Here is a 20747-nt window from a genome sequence, read left to right on the forward strand (position 1 = left end):
AAGAAACCACTACTGTCTACTGAAAAAAAACACTATTTTGTTTCCACAGAAACCTGCTAATATTTTAGTTATGGGTGAAGGTCCTGAGCGAGGAAGAGTAAAAATTGGTATGTTATATCTTTGCTAAGTCACAGTGTAGCACTCTTTTAAAACTTGTGCAGGCAGCTTTATCACTTCTAATTTTTGCTGTAATAATATGCATTTATTCATATAGTTCCATGTGATCGAAGCCATTTCTAAAGAGTATACGTTAAAAGTGAAAAATGTTTCACACTCTTGAAAGGTGTCAGACAATCTTTAGAGACTGAAGTGTTCTAATTATAAAATAAGCCATGCAAGTTTCTTAGAAATTTTGCTTTCATTAAAAATAGCCTATAGAGGTGAGTGGCTTCTATCCATGTTAGAAGCCAGCCTCACCTTCAGTCACAAGGGCATACAGTGTACTAGTAATTATACCATCGGTTCTGTTTACCTGAGCCACATTAGATCAGAACATATGCCTCTGTTAGCCTCATCTAGAATAGGAATTACAAACTAAGGATACCACTGAGGCTGGGTAGGTTCTAATGAGCCTTTGCCTGAAGGGAAAAAATTAACAAGCATTCTCTACCTCGGCATGTTTTCCAGTAGCTCTGTTTTCTTTATATCAATGCAAATTTTTACCCATTCCTGGTCTGATAGCCTATAAGGATAGAACTAGATTTATTTTTCGTAACTGGTTATTTTTTCATTGTCTTTTCCGAGTTGTGTTTGTCACATTTATTTAGTTTGTTTTGTGTGTGGATAGAAGAAATGTAGTAACTAAATTATATTAATTTAAAAGCAGCAAGCAGGCTTATGGGAGTATATAACAAAGTAAATAGGAATTTCTGATTGTAAGATTTAATATGAATTAGAATTATCACCTGATTTGTACCAACAAAGAAAAACCCAGGTATTCTTAACCCTTCTTCCCTCCCCTCCCCTATAAATTCCCCAAATCTCATTTTCTACTTCTAATTAGACTCTCGAAATACTCTTGATATAAATTTTGCAAGTGTTTTAGTAGTGCGAACATTTGACACACCTCGAAATGCTCCTAGTCATTGACTTGCTTTGAGAACCAGGCCCTGTCAGTGCTTACCATAGTATCAAATGCCTGTTAAGTCCTTACATGTGCTTTTAAAGGATTTCATCCAATCCACCTTGGTGGCATCAAAGTCAAATGTAAGTTCAGAGATACAAAATCTAAAAGACCCAGCCAAACAGTATTTACAGATGTGTTCTTTACTGTAAGACTTAGGGGAATTCTATATGTTAAAAATAATCTAGTTTGGAATTATACTTCTATGTAACAGGTATGATGTTGGCAGGTTTGGGGGACACTAACGGCTTAAAGTATTCACATTTAAGAAGAAATATTAGTTCTTCTGTAAACCAGTATTTAGTAATCTGACTCATGGTTTTAATTCTTTGCCAAATTTCTGTGGGTTTTTTTTTTAACCTCTGTAATTAAGTAGATTAGATTGGGGCCTACTTCATTAAAAATGTATATTAGGAGAGCAAAATTAAACAAATGGTGGATGAATCTTGAAATTTTCGAATAGGTGGTATGAATAGTGATTGTTCATTCAGCGTGTGTTTAGCAAAAGCAATGTGTAATGACACTGTACTTGATGCTAAAAGGGGGAGAGAGATGAAAAAGACACAGTTTTTGCCTATAAGAAGGTGGCAGTTTATTAGGATAAATGTCCATGCCCGAATTACCACACTCTATATTAAACCGTGTGAAATGCCGTGAACTGTATCTCATTACAGCTCCAGCTCTGAGATACGAGTTTATGACATTTGTCAAATCACTTAATTTCTTCTAACCTCAGTTTCCTCATTTGAAAAAGGAGGTGATTGAATTATATGATCTTTAAACTCTTTTCCAGCTTAAAAAACAAACATGATTCTATAAAGAAAAAACTCCACCCAAATAAATGGGGGGAAATAGTGGTATTATTATACTGTACAGTCAGCTTCTGATTATACCAGTGAACATGCTTATTGATGCAAATAATGGAAAGCCTCACCCTAACTGATCTAGTGTCTTGGTGCTTGTGACCAATAAAAAGAAAGGGAATGCAGCTTCACAGCCCTGTCCCAGTGGTGGTAAGACAGATGGAAAGAAATCTGCCCGGAGGGGTAGGGTCACCCTTGACCTCTGGCAGCAGAGGGTGTCTGTAACCCAGTGGAAGAGTGAGTGACAAGAGTTGGCAATGAATGAAGATCTCAGACTTGTTTTATATTTAGACTTCTGAAAGGGGTGAGATGTTGTGTTGGTTTTGTTGGTTTTCTCCCCCCAGAATTCACATTTTTTGTATCTTACTAAATAATAATAGTAAAATTAGAGTAATCAATAAAATTTGTAAAAATCTGTGTCCTTAACATTGCTGTTATTTTTTTACAGCTGATATGGGCTTTGCCCGATTATTTAATTCACCTTTGAAGCCTTTAGCAGATTTGGATCCAGTAGTCGTAACATTCTGGTACCGAGCCCCAGAATTACTTCTTGGAGCAAGACATTATACCAAAGCTATTGGTGAGTAGAACTAATTAAAATTCCATGACTTTTAAAAAGTGGCTTTGTTGTTGTAAAGTATACATGTTTCTGTATATTTTTAAATCAAGTAATATAGAAAATTATAAAAGTAAGAGCAAAAACTAACATAAAATTCTACTCTCTAGAAATACCATCATTAGCATTAGGGGTGTACCATTCCAGACATCCCTTTCTGATAGATAAATAGATGCTAAAATAGTTTTTAAATATATGGGACTATACTATGAATTCTCAGTAAAAAGTATTTTAATTTTACTTGAAAAGAGAAATAAATACAGTAAAATTTCTTAATCATTGAACTTCAGACAAATGTTTCTTTCACCAGAAGAAATACTAGCTTCTAAAAGATCCCCTTAAAGTTAAGGAAAAGAGATTATGAACATAAGTAGGCATTTAGAACATCTGAACTCACTTTTCCGTTTTTGATGGTATTGATTATCTACCTGTTTTGAAGAATTAGGAAATCAGTGCTCTCCTACTTCTGTCCCCACCCACCTCTCAGTTCATAATACCATCGTCATCATTATTAGTATTACCACGTTGTTGATGCTTACAGCATTTATTTTCTGTTTGCAAACCATAATGCCCACTGTTGTTTATACCTAGGCTACATATTGTAATGGATTTGATGTTCAACTACCACAATCCTTTTATCACAACTTTTCCATTAATGACATCTTTATTCTGCTTCATTTCATTCGGTAGAATGTTATCATCATGTAGTTTTTTCTTATGTGTTTTGCCTTTCTTTTTTCCTTTTTTGTGTGCCTTTATTGCTTACTTAACTTGTTCTATGTTCTCCAGGATGGTGTTAAACCCATTTTTATTTTTTTTTGGATAACTCCACCTACAAGTCTTCTCTATTTCGCTCTATTCTGGATTGGTTTTCATCCCTATTTTTCCTTTTTTTATTCCTCTGGGTGGGATCTATTTCTTTCTGGATTTCATTTTTCATCCCTTACTTTGCTACAGCATATTCTTAAGTAACCTATCTTAGAGGTAAATTTTCTAGTTCTTGTATTTCTGAAAAAAATGCCTTCATGATACTTTCCAGTTTGGTAGGGATTAAAATTATAGGTACAAAGTGATTTTGCCTCAGAATTTGGTGATGCTCATCCATTGTCTTCTAGCATCAGTGTTACTAATGGAAAGTCTCACATTGATCTTGTTCTCATTCAGTGGTGAATTACCTGGGGTTTTGTCCTTTCTGAAAACAAATAGGATTTCTCACCCTTGTATTTCACAGTGGTGTGCTGGCCACTTGGTAGGCACATTCAGTTTGAAGTTTATGTCCCATGTCTGTGGGAAATCCTCTTGAGCTAGTCTTGATTGCCTCCTCTGTGTTTTTATTTCTCTTTCCTAAACTGAGTATAGGCAGATGTTGGATTTCTTGGATTGATCCTTTATACCACTTTTCTTCTCATGCTTGTCTGCCTTTGTCTTTTTTATTTCTAAGAACCCCTTCTTATTCTCTGATTATTATTTTTTTTAACATATTGTATTGCTTTATGGAAAAAAAAAGCTTCTTAAATACCTGTGAGGACAGTGATAAAGATGCTTTTTAATCGTTTGTAATTTCTGGAATAATTATCTGTGTTTTCTTTGTAGTCACTTTTTTTACTGATATGTCTTGGTCTTTCCCTTTCATGTGGCTGGTGTTCTTGAACTGTTTGTTGACCCTTGATGTCTCTTTGCATTTGAGAATCAGGTTACAAAAAGCTGCTTGGGAGCTTAGTGTACATGGATCAGAGGGCTCACAGATTGGCAGGCTTTACTTCAGGGTGATCCAGCAGAGAACTACCATTAACTGGGGAATCCTAAATGCCAGTATGCACAAGTCTTTGCACTGAGGACGTTCAGATTCTTTAAGGGAAGAATCTCCAACTTTTGGCCCAAGCTTTGTGTACCTGGTAGCCCCAGGGCAGTAGGGGGTGGGGAGGGATCAAGTGTTCAAAATACAGACTTTGTAGCTGATTCTCCAAGCACAGAATCTCCCCAGAGCAGTGCCGGGCAAGTCTGCTTCCCACTCAGCAGTAATACTGCGGGCTGGGGCCTTCTCTGAACTGTTTGCAGAAATGTTTTTATTTGTATCTCTGCTAGATCAGGTCTGCATATGTCCAGTCTCTTTTCATCCATATCGTAGTCAAAATACTCCCCCTTCAGAGAGAACTTCCTTGGTCACACCATCAGCCTTACCCATCACACTTCTGTCTTCCTGTCTGAAATCCCCTAAATGGGTAAGTCTTGACCAGCTGTTCACCACTGGAGGCCATTGCCTGCATGGTGAGAACTGAGTACTCTGCTGAGTGAGTGACTGGGTCTTGTCCCTGATGGTCTCCTCCGGTTCTATTACTGTGGATTTGGATCTTTATTTCTTTGCTGTCATTTCAATATATACTCAAGAAGAGGAAAGGAAAAATACTTGTAATCATTCCCCCTTATTAATCTTGAATACAGCATGTCTTTTTTTCACAAAATCTTTTATGTTCACTAATCTTTATACCTGCTTTGAGATCACATTTTATTGTATAGAAAAATAAAGGTAGATTAAGTTAGTCAGATATAAGACTTTTCTGTACTATACCATTGCAACTTTTCTACAAATCTAAAATTATTCCAAAATAAAATATTTATTTTTTTAAAAGTCAATTAGGAGGAAAAATAAAAGTTATTGAAGCTAGCCCTGTTTTTGAATGTATATTACTACCTAAGCACACATTTGGTTATCTTTTTTACAAAGGTATTCTAAATGGTTAAGCATGAAAACTAATATGATACATAGGTATTTTTTCCACCTAGAAAATGAATATTTAAAAGCAGTGTTACTTTTGGTAAGACATATTAAGAGGCTATACAAATAAGGAAATAATTACCTAATCTCAGCTGCTGTTAACAGAACACTCAACACTGAATTGATTTAAATTGAGTAAAAAATAAACTATAACATAGGTTTGTGACTGGCTCATCATTTATTACTTTTTTCTTTTTTCTTAAGAAATCTATATTTTATTGTGAGCATTAAGAGTTGTATAAGCTGTTATTCACCAGGACAGTCTGCAGTCTAGCAGTTTCAGGTCAGGGCTGTTTGTCACAAAGCTAGACTACCAGCTGTTAGATAGATTCCTTTGTTCAAATGCCTTTATAATTTAGCAAAGAGAAGGCCTTCTTCCTTCTCATCAACATCAAAATTTATTGGATAACTGTTAGACTTTTTAAAACTTAAGAGAAACCAAAATGAACACAAATTATGTCGTTTACCCTTAAGGGATCTCCATCCAGTTGAGAAAACAGTATGACTGTGTGCATAAACTGTGTTGTCCTCTTTGAACAACAGAAGTAACCAAGACTAGCGCTCTGACTTGTAGCCTTAGCTCTGCCACTCGGGGAGGGGGACGGTGTTTAGGCAAGGCGTTTAGTCCTGTATGGCCTCATTTTTTGAAGATGAGAATTTAGCCTAAATCATCTCTTAGATCCCCTTCAACTCTGAAAGTTCTGTGACGTTGGATAGAAACCACTGCCTTCTGAGGTAGCCAGAGCACAGAGGGAACTGACTTGAGGGCAGATGACTTGAGACCAAGGTCAGTCCCAGTCCCTGCGCATATGCCCGGCCCGGCCCAGCCCAGAGCAATCCTGGAAAATGCTTTCTTCTGTCAAAATGTTTGCTCAAAAAAGTGATAATGTAGATATCTTACAAATTCCTTTTTTGTTTGAGAGAGAGACAGAAATCATATATAAGCCATTTTTAATATAAATTAAAAAAAAGTAGAATCCAGGAGTAGAAAATGAAACTTCTTCCTTGCTTCCAGTCTCTCTCACATGGTTCGTTCCTCCCGCTCCACAGGTGGGTAACCTAAGGGTGCAGTAAAGCACTCAGCACATCCCCCACCACCACCCTGAAGGCACTTGCCTAGCGTTTTGACTTCCTTGTCAGGTAGTTGTAGTAGGCTCAGCAGATAGAAGAACCTTTGTGGTGAATTTACCTATTATTTGCTGGATATGTTCATACATGCATTTTAGTGGTCTCATTTAGAAGGGTTAAATCTGCCAGTGGAGTTTGCTGGGTTATGTTAGACTGAAGGTGCTAAGAAGAAGCAAGAGAGCATAGGGGAAATCTGAGCACGTCAGCCGGCATGTTCCCACCCTCATGGCGAATAGATCTTAGTGCTGTGCTCATTCACTCCATTGTATGGAACTGCAAGCTGAGTCATTAAACCCAAGAAAGAAAATGATAGCTTAGTCAACACTGTACTCCTGGGGACAAAGTTTAATTCAGTTTTGAGTGTTGGGGGTTTTGTTTGATTGACCTTGTGGAGAAGGCTGAAAGAGGGGTATCAATCTTTAATTAATAGTCAACTAGGGCAGTCTTAAAAGTTTTACTAAAGTCTGAACTTCAATAAAACCGAGAGGATGTGAGTTTACTCTTTCATTGAGATAGAGGCTAACTGTTAGTACACTTGTTGATTAAAACAAATTTAACACATTTTTCCTCCCCCCATTTGGTTCTGTGTAACCCCCAGTTGCGGTCCACTTTGCCTGGTTAGCTCAGTAGCTACACATGAACATCACATACTTTGAGAAGTAGATGGGATTTGTATGTTTTTAATTTGGAAAGTCTTTCTAGAAGGAGTTTGACAGGTAGGTGAGCAGGAAGGGACTTTCCCTTGTCACAATCTGAAAAAATAGGCAAGATAGGAGACACTTGTTTACAAAGATTTAGAAATTTATCTGAAGTAATAGCCTGATCAGCTAACTCAAATTCGTGATTAATGTCTGGATTTGAAGAAGGGAAGGACGGTGAAATTGATAGAAGGTGAAAGATAATAGAAAAGATAGGAAGAGAGAGGTTATTTAGGGTAAAGTTAAGCAAGGTTCAGTAAAGTAATTTTCCTACTTTCCTGACCTTTTTTTTTAAAGCAACATAGGATAGCTAAACTATTTACTTACCTCTCATCTTCCTTTACATGTTTTATTTTTTTGTTCGAGTTTTCATAACCACGCTGAGTTGTTACAGCGTCTCTTGGGTGCTATGAGTGGCGTTTTACAGATGCAGACTGACCCCCCGGCCCTCTTGGTGACCCCACTCAGCTTGCCTATCTTCCCTTGGATTGAGATGATGAAAGGTCAGCTTCCTATTGGATAACCATGCAAAAAGAATAATCACAAAATAATTTTCCCGCTTACTCTCTGACGGTAAAACGAAAATAGCTTGGCTTTTCTTTCTTTTTTTTTTTTTTTTTGCGGTACGCGGGCCGCCTCTCACTGTTGTGGCCTCTCCCGTTGCGGAGCACAGGCTCCGGCCACGCAGGCCCAGCGGCCATGGCTCACGGGCCCAGCCGCTCCGCGGCATGTGGGATCTTCCCAGACTGGGGCATGAACCCGTGTCCCCTGCATCGGCAGGTGGACTCTCAACCACTGCGCCACCAGGGAAGCCCCGGCTTTTATTTCTTGATGAGACTTTTCTGTATGGTGGTGTTGGCCAGACTTGGTTCTCTGATGGGGGAGAAAACTGATGGGCAGACAGTGTCATTTTTAAAATCACTTGCTTGTAGTCTCGTTTGTCATCTTAAAGTAAATAGATGTTTAACTTGTTACTTTGAAATGTAAGTGTGATCATTTTACATTAAATTAAATTTCTACTTTCCAGTTTTAGATTTTAGGAATTTTCAGTTATTTATAAATTGACATTTTTTCCCACTTTCTATTTAAGTGACCATTATTAACATAACTGAATAATCGGCCTTAATAAAATAGTGATTTTACTTTGTCCTTCTATAGTTATTTATGTTTACCACAGGTATTGGTTAGGTCAGTGAGAAACCACTTATTGAGTGCCTTCTGTGTGCACAGCCTTGTGCTGAGTGTAGGGAAGTTACCATGGTCGGTTTAGGGATTTGTTGAGTAGAAATGGAGTGCTTTCAGCTTCAAATTCCAAGTTGGCATATATATCTTTCCAATGCTAATAGTTCTCTTAGTAAGAATTTAATATGAATGAAAGTTAGCCTGTATCTTAAAGTGAGTGAAGGAAATTTGTTGTATAAAGAGGAATCCATTTGCCTGGCTTTTAAATAATTCTTATGAATTTGTCACCTCTGTGCCTATTTAAAGGTAGTATTTTGCCCCATATTTTCTTGTCTTTATAAAACACTTAAACTTGCAAAGTCTGACTCTGCTATAGCATGGAGAAACACTTGAACAAAAAGCTCTTCCAATATAAATGCTGTTTCATTAGAATATTTGAGGCTAGGCATTGTCTTTTTCTTGTTGGAACAGTACCTTGCTAACTAGTGCTAACATGGCAGAATAATTGTTAAGCTTCACAAATTAATAAGTACATAAACTTAGATAGGAATAAAAAATATTTTTACCTCAAAAAATGGTGCTGATTTTTTTTTGCAAGTATGCACAATTTCACAGGCTGTTTGGGTTTTCTGTTTGTTTATTTTTTTGTTTCGCTTTATTTGTTTATGGTTCCCATGTTCCATCTGCAGCTTTGTATGTATTTCACAGATAAGGTAATGTTTGAAGCACTTAAACTCACCAAAATTTTTAGGTAATAAATTTGATTAAACTTGAACTGAAACCACTGGGTGGGATGGAGGTTTAACAGGGAATGAAACACTGGGGTGGGTGGGGTGGGAATATGTATGTACATTCAATATTCCTTGATATTTATAATTGCTAGGAATTAATATGGCTTATTAGGGGAGAAAAAGAACTAAAAAACACTCCCTGCCAACATAAAAATGCATTTTCTTTTGGAAAGAACCACTTTATTTTCCTCCTTTCTTTTTCTTTTTTCCTTTCCTTTTTTTTCTTTTCCTTTTTTTTTCTTTCTTTTTGTTTTAAAGATATTTGGGCTATAGGGTGTATATTTGCAGAACTACTAACGTCAGAACCAATATTTCACTGTCGACAAGAGGACATCAAAACTAGTAATCCTTATCACCATGACCAGCTGGACAGAATATTCAATGTAATGGGATTTCCTGCAGGTACACATTATGTTTTTGTTTTTGTTTTTAAATCACTGTTGTTTGAACTTAGATATCTTCATTGGAAAGGTGTATATTTTTAGCTGATGAAAGCTACTCTTACTCAATTCTCTGTGTTGATGACTTGCCTTAAAGACCCATAGAAATAGCAAAATTTGTAGAGTTCACAAATTAGCATAAAATATTTAGGGGTTTCTTGAATTTGTGGGGTGTATTTTTGTTTCACTTTGGTTTTTGGTTTTGTTTTGTTTCATATTTAAAATGGTTGCAATATCTGTATTTAAAGGGTGCCTTTAGTTCTCACGATTGGAGATGAAATAAAATTCAGTAGTATGTATTTTTGTCTGGCAGTATATATAATAATGTCATTACTTGGTATTTGATTACAAATTTTGAACAGTATTTCTATTTAGGGCACTGTGCAGTACATTGTATTGAATAATAGCATTTTTTGGTGTATAGCTGTTGTCAGTAAGAACATTCTTTGAAGTTAGAACAGTCAGGATGTGAGTGAAGGGCTCGCATTGCACAGCGACCGTGCCTGCACTGATTGCAGCAGGGAGGGAGTTGTTGGGTGTCCCGTCACAGGCTTTAGATCTCTAGCTGCATCCCAGTCTTTTGTGCCACAAGACAGCCCTTCATCACCCACCAGAAACTCTGCCCAGAGGTCCAAAATAAAGAAAATTTGTTTAAAACCCCTACATAGTTCTGGCTAGTCAAGTACTTATTAGAAGTTGTTTCTTATTATGAATTTTTCTTAGGTTAGTAACTCAAAACTAATACAGAAATATCTGGGAGTTATAATTCCACATCCCTTGTAAGTGTTAATTATCAGTAAATGCAGAATAACTACCTTTCTCCAAAATTGACTGACATTTCTACAAAGATTGCTTTGTTGTGATGGGAATTTCATTTATTCACTAAATATTTATTTATTGAGCACCTGCCATGTTTCAGGCACTGTGTTAAATATGAAATATTGTCCATATAACAGACATGACTCTTGCCCTCTTGGAGCTGACATTGAACTGCTCTAAGGAGAATGTTGAGAGAATGGGAGTAGTTTGAGTAGGTGGGGAGATTGGCCTTTTCTTCCCACCTCTGAATGTACCCATCATTTCAGAGGCCCCAGGGGAAAGAGCATGGCTTACAGGGGTGGAGTTGGGGGCAGCCTCCATTGTGATGGTTCTAAAATGGTTCTTAGTATGTGGTTCCACAGTTAGGGTAGACTTAGCTTATAAGGAACCTAAAAGGAAGGCAGCAGAATTTAGACTTGTGCTAAAGAACGAGACTCTATGATAAGTTCTTGAGAGCTAGTGACATGGTTTATGTTCAATTTTAGACAGATTAGTATGGCAGGGGTATGTAAAAATCAATTTAAGAAAGGTAACTCAAGTCAGGAAACCAGCTGCTTACCTGTAGCAGTACTCCAGGTATAAAGTGATTTGGATGGAGAAGAAAGAATAAAGGTATAATTTTTGACAGGAAGCATGTAATTGAGGAAAGAATAAAAGATTATCTCAGGACTTCTAGCTTGAGAAATTGACAAAAATAGAGAAATTGAACAAGGAAGTAAGTTAAGGAGAAAATGCCATTTAGGAATTTAAAGTATGTGTTTAGTTTACAATATGTGATATCTGTGGAGGTTAGGTAGCAAATATTTTTATAAGTCAGTTGAAAGAAAAGCAAACCTCTGAGGGTCATTTAAAAGCTGAAGTGCTGTGAAGCTACCTGGTAGAGTGCGGGCACCTGTGGGCTCACAGTGAAGTGCCCTGAGGATGACAGCAAGCTTCTAAAAAAGCATGTGGTGTCTGAGTAGCTCTAATGCCAGCAAGACTGATTGAGGCATTTCCCACCTAATGGATCCAGTAGCTGGAAACTAGCCAAGGCACCAGCTGACTTGTTAATATGCTAGTTACATCCTATTCTGTTCCATTTCAAAGAGCTGCTACTGCTTACCTTGATGACCACATAAACCAGTGTACTTAATGAGGGAAAGTGAGGAGGGCCATAGGAAAAGAAGTACAGCTAAAGCTACTGAGGGGGAAGATAGTGCCTTTATTGTTGAGGAGATTGGGTGCTGATTTAACCAAGAAATTTGGGGGGACAAAAGTGGTTTTACAAATAGAAATAGAACTATTAAATAACAGAAATATTTATTTATAACTTGTTCCTCTGTTGTTACAGAAATTGAGGTAACTTACAGTAAAACATATAGAAAGTAAGCATTCAAAAAATAAAGTTAAAAGATAGATTGAACTCAGTACAAGGTATGGGGAATTGCATTTACATGTTTAAGATGTTTGCTATAGCTGACCATTTATTTGAAGTCTGTGCTTTCATGGAAGTTAAAAGTATAGGACAGGTAATGAAAAGTGAAGTAACCTTTACTAAAATTCCTGAGAATAGGAACCTAGACAATCTAAAATTGTATCAATGTATTTCACAGATAAAGATTGGGAAGATATAAAAAAGATGCCTGAACATTCAACATTAATGAAAGATTTCAGAAGAAATACGTAAGTTGGAAAGAAAATAGACCTTTTATTGATTTTTGCTTTTCTGGAATTCTCAGTATAAGATTGAATACTCAACATGGTAGAATACTCAACACAAGATTATTCTATTAAAGAATTTTACTTATTTACTCTAATAAATATTTTTGCATTATGATAGTCTTCATTTCTTAAGATGTTTGGTGATAGAAGGTGAATATCTCATATTAGCAGCTGATTTGGATATGAGAAAAAAAGTCAGTTCATTTCTTTCCATATTTATTACTTTCTGGAAGCTGTGCATCCATGGAAAGTATCATAGCTGAAGCAGTAAGAGACTGAAATAAACAAACCTTGCTGATAGCCACCTGCCTACCCACCCAGGTTGGTTGTAAATTTAAGTAAGTTTGAATGGAGAAGAAGGAATATTTCATTTATTCTCAATGTAAGATCCAAGGGGATTGGGAAAGGGAGTTTATAGACCTGTGAGAAATTTTTAAAAAATTGTATTTATTTTAAATTTACTAGTAAGGCTGAGTTAAACTCGACCCATATGTTATTTAAGATAATTGTTGAGATAGCATTCGTGTGAACAAAGCCAAACAGTGTGTATATTATTCATGAAATTATCTTGCATTTAATCCGTAGTATCCATTCAGAAGTGACTAGTGTGAATACTGAATGAAATATAAAATTGATTGAATACCATTTTCAATATATGTTCTCTGTTGGTTATCATTAAAATAATTCTGTTTGGAAAAACTTCAGCCAATGTAAAATTAACCTCATATCTAATATAGCTATTTCATAGTATTTCTCTTTCAGGTATACCAACTGCAGCCTTATCAAGTATATGGAAAAACATAAAGTTAAACCAGATAGTAAAGCATTCCACTTGGTAAGCATTAGAGAAAAGTACTAAACAGTACTAATGCATTTTTCCCCCTGTTAAGCCCAACCTGAGGCCTTTTTGAGTCAGTTTCTGTGGTTACTCAGCACTCTTAGGGTTCTTTAATAGTAAAACTAATGCAGAGATCTTGTTGGTACGTGTAGTAAAGATATCAAACACTTGTTTTTCTAAACCCATTAATTAGAAAAATTAATTAGGTTTTCTAATTAATTAGAAAAGTGACTACTAATTTTTCTAAACATTAATTCACAGACTTAATATTTGATTACAGTAGATTTTCTGAAGAGATCAGTGCACCAAGTCTGTCAAGTCATTTTAACAATTCCACGTATCGGTTTTCATCAGTGATTTTAAAATTTCAAAGAAGAATCAAGATGAAAACAATCCCACTGTTCAGAAATAAGTTTTACAGATTTTACCTCTTTATAAGTTTGCCTCTTAGAGACTTGGCTGTTAAAGGTCCTTCAGGGACCTTCATGTGCTTTTTCTGGAAGAATATGAGGAATGTAGTATATAGATAGTATATAATGGAAAAATGATTTGACCTAAAATCTAAATGAATCTGCACTCTCAAGGTAATTGGTGACATTATATTCAACTATTGTCAGTTTAAACTTGTTTACAATAAACTTTCCATTTTTACATCATAACAATTAAAAATGTTTTCCAGTTTTATGGTTTTCAAAAAAAGTAGTATAAAGGGGGAATTGGGGGAAGCGGGTTATATTTTGCTTGGCTTTAAATTCTTCTAATCCTTTATTCCCAGTATTTTTAAATGAGTTCATTAAATGGGAATTTTTTTACTTTGAAAGGATTAAGCTTTCCTTTATTACAGTACCAGGCCCCTTGGCAAATATTTCTTGTATTTCTGCTTTTTCTTCTCCTTCTCCTCTTCTGCTTCTGCATCTTCTTCAGTAATTTTTTATCATGTTGTGTATCATACATTTCATATGTAATCAGCAATTTAAAAAGCAGTGCTTAACTGACCATATTACCATACAGTGTATTATTATCCAAATCATGGCTTCTTATAATGCTTCTCATACTACTTAAAATAGTACCCAAATTGGAAGGTAAGTTAGATCCTTGAAAGTTATAGCCTTATTTATTCTAACAAAATAATGATAATAGTGGTAGAACAAAAGTCACAATTTAGGGGAATGATCTTACGTCCCCCCAATTCACTGCTACTCAGTCTAGTCTGAGGAGACTGTCGCTACCACCACCACCAAAACTGTAGAGAGATATAGGCTTCCTTTACAGCTTACTTGCTTGTTTTTACTAGGGTGACCTATCTTGGGTGGTTCCATCTGAAAGCTCTAATACAATTCCATTAAAACTGTTGAGTATTTTAAGTAGCAAATGCATGCTTTTCCTTTCAATCTCAAAATAAATTGTGCTTCCACTGAAATATCAGCTCATTAAAATTAAAGTCTCAGCATCCCAGCATTTCATCTGCATTTAAAAATATTTTCTGTCCGTTTCTTCTCTGATTGTGTCATCTCCCACTGTCTCCACATGTCTGCTAGTTGCTTGGTTTTCAGAGTATGGTCATAGGTTAGCGGCACCAGAGACATCTGGGAGTTGTTAGGAGGTGCTCCAGGGATGACTCTGGTGTACTCTAAAGCCTGGAACACACTGCATCAAATCAGAGATCATAAGCTAAGAGACTGCTGTTTAGATCATCTCTTAAATCACATATTAGCATCAAATACTCTAGTTCATAGAGCCTTCAGTAAATTATATTTCAGCCGAAAGATACTGAGTTTTCACATTAGTGTGACATTGCTTTATGTAATAATAATAATAATAATAATGGCTAACACTTATATAGTGCTTTCTTTGTGCCCGGCACTGTTATAATTGCTTTCCACATATTAACTCATTTAATTCTGAAAATAAACTTATGATAAAAGGTACTGTTTTTAATCCCCATTTGAGAAATGGGGTTACAAAGTGGTTAAGTAACTTGTTCAGAATCTCTCAACTAATAAATTCATAGCCACACCTCTGCATTTCACGAGCTCTGTACCAGCCACCACATTTATTCAGACCAGCGCAGCGCTGTCAGGAGGACTCGGACGGCCACGCTGTCTGGTAGGGCAGCTCCAGCCACATGTGCTTGCTGGCATGACTGAGAAACTGATTGCTTAATTGGTTATTAATTAATTAATTTTTAATTTGGTTTAATTTGGTTATAATTCATTTAGATTTAAATCTAAATAGCCACATGTGGCTGGTGTATTATTTGTGTTATAATAAGTTTTCCCGGGGCTTCCCTGGTGGCGCTGTGGTTGGGGGTCCACCTGCCGATGCAGGGGACGCGGGTTCGTGCCCCGGTCTGGGAGGATCCCACGTGCCGCGGAGTGGCTGGGCCCGTGAGCCATGGCCGCTGAGCCTGCACATCTAGAGCCTGTGCTCCGCAACGGGGGAGGCCACAGCAGTCAGAGGCCCATGTACCGCAAAAAAAAAAAAAAAAAAAAAGTTTTCCCCTTAACAGAAAATACAAGAATTTTAGTCCCGTTTTAAATTGGATATAGCAATTTAGGGAAAAGGTCACTGGTTTAGAGTAAGAAGACATAAGTTTAGTTACTTCTTGTAGGAGAACCAAGTGAGATAATAAGTCTTAGAATGACTAAAATGTGAATTATTACATTAAATGGAACAATTGGGAGATTTTCTTTTGTTAGTTTGGGGGAATAAATACCCTCCAAATTCTGGTGTTATTCATCAAAAAACATATGCCTCCCAAAATTGTGCCAAAGGGTGTAAAACTAAGAGAAGTAATGCAGTGATGTGTTTATGATTTGTGGTTTCAGCTTCAGAAGTTGCTTACCATGGACCCAATAAAGCGAATTACCTCAGAGCAGGCTATGCAGGACCCCTATTTCCTAGAAGACCCACTTCCTACATCAGAGTAAGTGATCAATTTATTAACTCACTAGCACGATAGACTTTTTTGGTGCGTGCTTTTGCTTTTAGTTGTCAGCTCCAAGTTGCCATAGCTCTTACATGGGGACCCAAGGAAATCCTTACGAGAAGTGAAAAATGAGCTCTGATGACTGAAGTGTCGTCAGGGGTTTTACAGCTGTCGCTCCCTCAGACTCCCTGAGCTGGCTCACTGCTTACAGTTACAGTATTGTGTTCCAGTTGCAAACTCCATTCCCAGATATATTTGTTTCCATACTCTCATTTTACATGCAGTTTGGAGAGTAAAATAATGACATTCCAGCTGGAATCTATCTTTTGATCGTGGTGATAAAAAAGGAGCCTGGGATCAAAGAAGAAAGCTGAGTCCTATGAGATGATTATTGATTATTTTTATACAATGAAAAGCTCTCCCCTGGCCTGCTGTGACGTCACTGCTTAGAAGAAGAGATTCATTGTGTCACAGCGGCATGAAAGGTGCTTATATCACAAATAAGCAGGCAGAGAGTCCATCTTAAAAGATGAAAACAAAAACCACTTAAATGCAGCATTTGAAATATTGATGAGTATACCCGAAATCACTTTTCTTTTTTCTTATGATCAGCGTTTTTGCCGGTTGTCAAATCCCTTACCCCAAGCGAGAATTTTTAACAGAAGAGGAACCTGATGACAAAGGAGACAAAGTAAGTATTAAAGTGTGCTTGGCCACTTCTTGTTTAATTCGGTGCCACTCTGCCATTTCCTGGCTTGGACATGTTTTGTTCTCCTCCTGAGCTGAACTTTATTTTTGTGTTTAACCACTTGAGAAGAACCAGCAGCAGCAGCAGGGCAATAACCACACGAATGGGACCGGCCACCCAGGGAATCAAGACAGCAGTCACACCCAGGGACCCCCATTGAAGAAAGTGAGAGTCGTCCCTCCTACCACTACCTCAGGTGGACTGATCATGACCTCAGACTATCAGGTACCTCTCTTCTGTTTCGCATTGACCTGCCTTGTCAGTATTGCATGTGGGCTTGTGACCACTGGAAAATGCGACGTCGTTAAGAAAATACCAACCTTTACATGCCTGGGAAACACGTTGACATGAAGAGTTATTGGCATTGAAAGCACTTGGTACAGTAGAGGGGGCTTAGCCAGACTTGACATGATCAGACTTAAATTATGCCATTCATTAACTCTGTGACCTTGGACAAGGCTTTAGTTTCTCATCTGTAACATGAGACGGGCGAAGCCTAACCTGCCGTTGCCGTGGGAACAGCTGTGGTGAACTTCAGCACCCAGCGTACAGTGGGCCCTCGGGAAGTGATGTCTGTCGTTTCTGAAACCACAGTGATGAAGGACTCAGGCTTCCAAATCCCAGCCCCGCCACTGACTTCTGGGCAAGTGGTGGTTCAGATGTTGGTTCAGATGTTCTCGGTTTCCTCATTTGTCGGATGGATGTGGATAATGGTCAGCGTGAGGCTGTGGTCAGGATCACGTGAGCGGATGTGAGCTAAGGACAGTGGCCGGCCCGACTGACGGGCATTTAATACATGACACCACTCACCTTATTCATTCTTATTATCGTCGTCGTCATTAGAATTCTTAGTAGCGTTCACAGTGCACAGGACACACTTCCTGAGTTCTGGTAGTGGTGCTGGTGGTGACTGTAATCATGGGAAGAGCTTGCCGAGTACTTACCATGTACCAGCTCTTCTACTAAGCATGAAACAGACATCATTTCCTCCAAGCGTTACAACTCTGTGAGGTCAGCATTATTGTCGTTTCAGAAAACTGAGGCTCTAGAGGTTAAACCCCTTTCCCACGTTCAGCCCACAAGCTGGAGGTAGACTCAGGACGCAGACTCAGATCTGCTGGGGGTGGCTCCGATGCCACTTGTTGATCCTCTCAAGTGACAGGGTCAGGTCCTTTTCCGACAGACCCATTTTGAACATCGTGTACCACCTCCCTGCTGGTTCTAATCCTGTTCTCGACTGATCTGGATTTCAGTGTGGAAGCATACTGAAAACTTGACCAATTAGAGTTATTTCCCTACTAAAAGAGAGAAAGAGGTCTTAGTAAACTAGTACGGCTCCCAGAGCCTGCGGCGACTACACCTCAAGAACTAGATATGAACTCTTTGCTATGGTTAGCGGGAGGTCCAGCCCACCAAACCCTTGTAATCATTGTCTGCCTGAGTAGTAAGTGTCCTCCAGTGAGCTCACAAACAGGCGTCTTGCGGGTTGACGTTTGCTCCAGTACCTTTTCCTCCCCACCTGGAGGGAAAGAACGCACCTCTCGGCACAAGGATTGTTTGCACACTCAGGTGGTGCGTCCTGAGCATGAAAATGAAGCAGGGTGGAGCATGTTGCTGTGCTTCTGTTTGTTGAAGTTATTATTGTGGTGGTTTTTGTGGGTGGTTTCAAAAATAGCATTTCTGACTATAATTTCATATGTCCACTCTTTTTAAAATGTTATTTTTGCTAGGGTTGGCAGAATTTCAAATTACATGATTTATTAAACATGCTTTGAAAGAAGAAAGTATTAAATGATGGTTAATCTTTCGTAGTATTTGTCTTGGGGAACTAACAGTATGAGAGAGAGGTGCAGGAGTGGGAATAGGAATATAAGAGATCAAAACTGGAGGACTCTGGACTCGGCCCCTGGCGCTGTTTTTAGAATTGAGAATACCACTCTTCCTACATTTTAATAATTGTAACTTTACTTTTGTATGTCACTTGTAGCAGAAAGTAAGATTCATTAATGTAAAGGGCATAAAAATATCTAATGCTGAAGAAATGATTCTGCGGTACCCTTTTTTGTCATATTCATTTTTGTTCTTTAGTCACGCGTGTGTGTTGAGAGTTTTCTACTGAAGAAACAAGCATGTAGGTTAGCTTTGAATTTCTTAATGTACACATCATTAAGTTCCAGAGTAACCATCCCAGGCAAGTTAGTTATTATTTATCAGGTAGATATAAAACAGCATAAAAGGGAGTTCCTGTTATAGAGAAAAAAAATGAACTGCACAGCACAGTAGTAAGACTCAGCTTAGTGTTATTTTACCAGCAAAACTTCTGACCTTCATAAAGAAAAGCTGATATTAAAAGATTTGGGGGTTTTGTCATTTTAATTCTAAAGCCACTACATAGCACAAGACTTTTAAAATTCTTACTGCCGTAAAATAGAAGACATTTCAAACACACATAAGCCTTACTGGCTCAGGATACCGCCAGCGCGTAGAACACCTGAGTCACATCTGCCCTCCCTCTCCTTTTCCAGCGTTCCAATCCACATGCTGCCTATCCCAACCCTGGACCAAGCACATCACAGCCACAGAGCAGCATGGGATACTCAACTACCTCCCAGCAGCCTCCACAGTACTCTCATCAGACACACCGGTACTGAGCTGCGTCGGATACTGTCCATGCACTGTCGCTGTGCTGCAGGGCTGCCTGCGGCTCTCGGCGGGAACCTGGAATGGGCCATGAGAATGTACTGTGCAGCCACGTAGTCAAATGTCCGGTAGCCGAGTGCCACCACTTTTCACAGATTGGGGTAGTGGCTTCCAAGTTGTACCGTTTTGGAGTTAGACTTGAGAAGAAAGTGCTATAGCACAGTTTGTGTTGTGGGTTTGCTACTTCCATAGTTTACTTGACATGGTTCAGACTGACCAATGCATTGTTTTCAGTGACAGTCTGTAGCAGTTGAAGCTGTGAAATGTGCTAGGGGCGAGCATTTGTTGTTGTATGTGGTGAATTCTTCCAGTGTAACAACATTATCTGACCAATAGTACACACACACACAAAAGTTTAACTGGTACTTGAAACATACAGTATATGTTAACAAAGTAACCAAGACTCAAAATGAGATTATTTCGGTACACCGTTCATTTTAGTGTCTTAACAGTGGGTTGATTCATTTTCTACATTAATCAGTGTTTTTTGACCAAGAATATTGCTTGGAATTTTTTGAAAGTACAAGAAGCCACATAGTTTTTCCAGGAAGGTTTCAAAACTCCCAAAGATTGATTTCCAACTTATGAGTTTGTTTTTACTTTTAATCTATGACTTGACTGGTATTAAAGCTGCTATTGATAGTAAATAAATATGTTGTCATTGATATAAACCTGTTTGGTTCAGCAAACAAACTAAAATGATTGTCATAGACAGTGTTTTATTTTTCCTGTTGGTGTTGCTGATTTGTGAGCATGCTTTAAAGATGAAAAAAGCATGAATGATAACTTCCTTAAAAAGGTGCGGCATCCAATTCAGATATTTTGTCCTGATTTTAAAGCTGGTTGGTGTAGTGCTACTAAAATTTTGTTCAGTTCATTTTCTTTTTTAAAACTTGTTCGCACGTTGTTTAGGGTGCCCTTACTTCAGCAAAGGAGAAGGAGTAGGAGAGCCTTAGAATTTTTGAGGAAAAAGAAAACCTATAACATACAATGTACTGTATCAAACTATTTTACATGAATGACACAAGTATTCTGAATTTAAAGAAATTGAACATTGTTAAAAACAGGTGTTATGTAATAAATTTATTTTTCATAAATCAAAATGTGGAGTCAATTGTATTTTTATATACACAAAGGTGTTTTATTTTAAAATGTGCCTTAACAGGTGGCCTCCAAATAAATCTCTTCAGTTGTTTTCATTAATAATATCTATATCTTCTGCCTCCATAATGAAGTAATGACTTATGGTTTAGATACGGATTCTTTTCTCTGTTCCACTTAGTGCTATAATACAAGATGTGAAATAGACACCTTTCTAATGGAAAGAAATCATAATGAGCCTTCCATTTCTAGAATAATGCCGAATTCTGTGATGTGCTGAGCCCACTTTGACTC

General features: G+C 37.7%; 1 protein-coding gene across 3 annotated transcripts in view; it reads left to right on the forward strand.

Moving 5' to 3' along the window:
* Positions 1 to 20455, forward strand: part of CDK8 (cyclin dependent kinase 8) — a 100751-nt gene extending 80296 nt beyond the window's left edge. The window contains exons 5-13 of one of the 3 annotated variants that reach the window (XM_081215099.1): positions 50 to 107; positions 2435 to 2566; positions 9436 to 9579; positions 12029 to 12098; positions 12900 to 12972; positions 15804 to 15901; positions 16517 to 16595; positions 16719 to 16877; positions 19178 to 20455. In XM_081215099.1, the coding sequence (XP_081071225.1) occupies positions 50 to 107; positions 2435 to 2566; positions 9436 to 9579; positions 12029 to 12098; positions 12900 to 12972; positions 15804 to 15901; positions 16517 to 16595; positions 16719 to 16877; positions 19178 to 19303 (939 nt within the window). In that variant the 3' untranslated portion in view covers positions 19304 to 20455. The remainder of the gene's footprint in view (positions 1 to 49; positions 108 to 2434; positions 2567 to 9435; positions 9580 to 12028; positions 12099 to 12899; positions 12973 to 15803; positions 15902 to 16516; positions 16596 to 16718; positions 16878 to 19177) is intronic. The other 2 variants (XM_081215100.1, XM_081215101.1) reach the window with 2 other exon arrangements.
* The last annotated feature ends 292 nt before the right edge of the window (positions 20456 to 20747 follow it).

This window comes from Mesoplodon bidens (assembly GCF_964165515.1).
Source record: "Mesoplodon bidens genome assembly, chromosome: 17".
Classification (NCBI taxonomy): Eukaryota; Metazoa; Chordata; class Mammalia; order Artiodactyla; family Ziphiidae; genus Mesoplodon; species Mesoplodon bidens.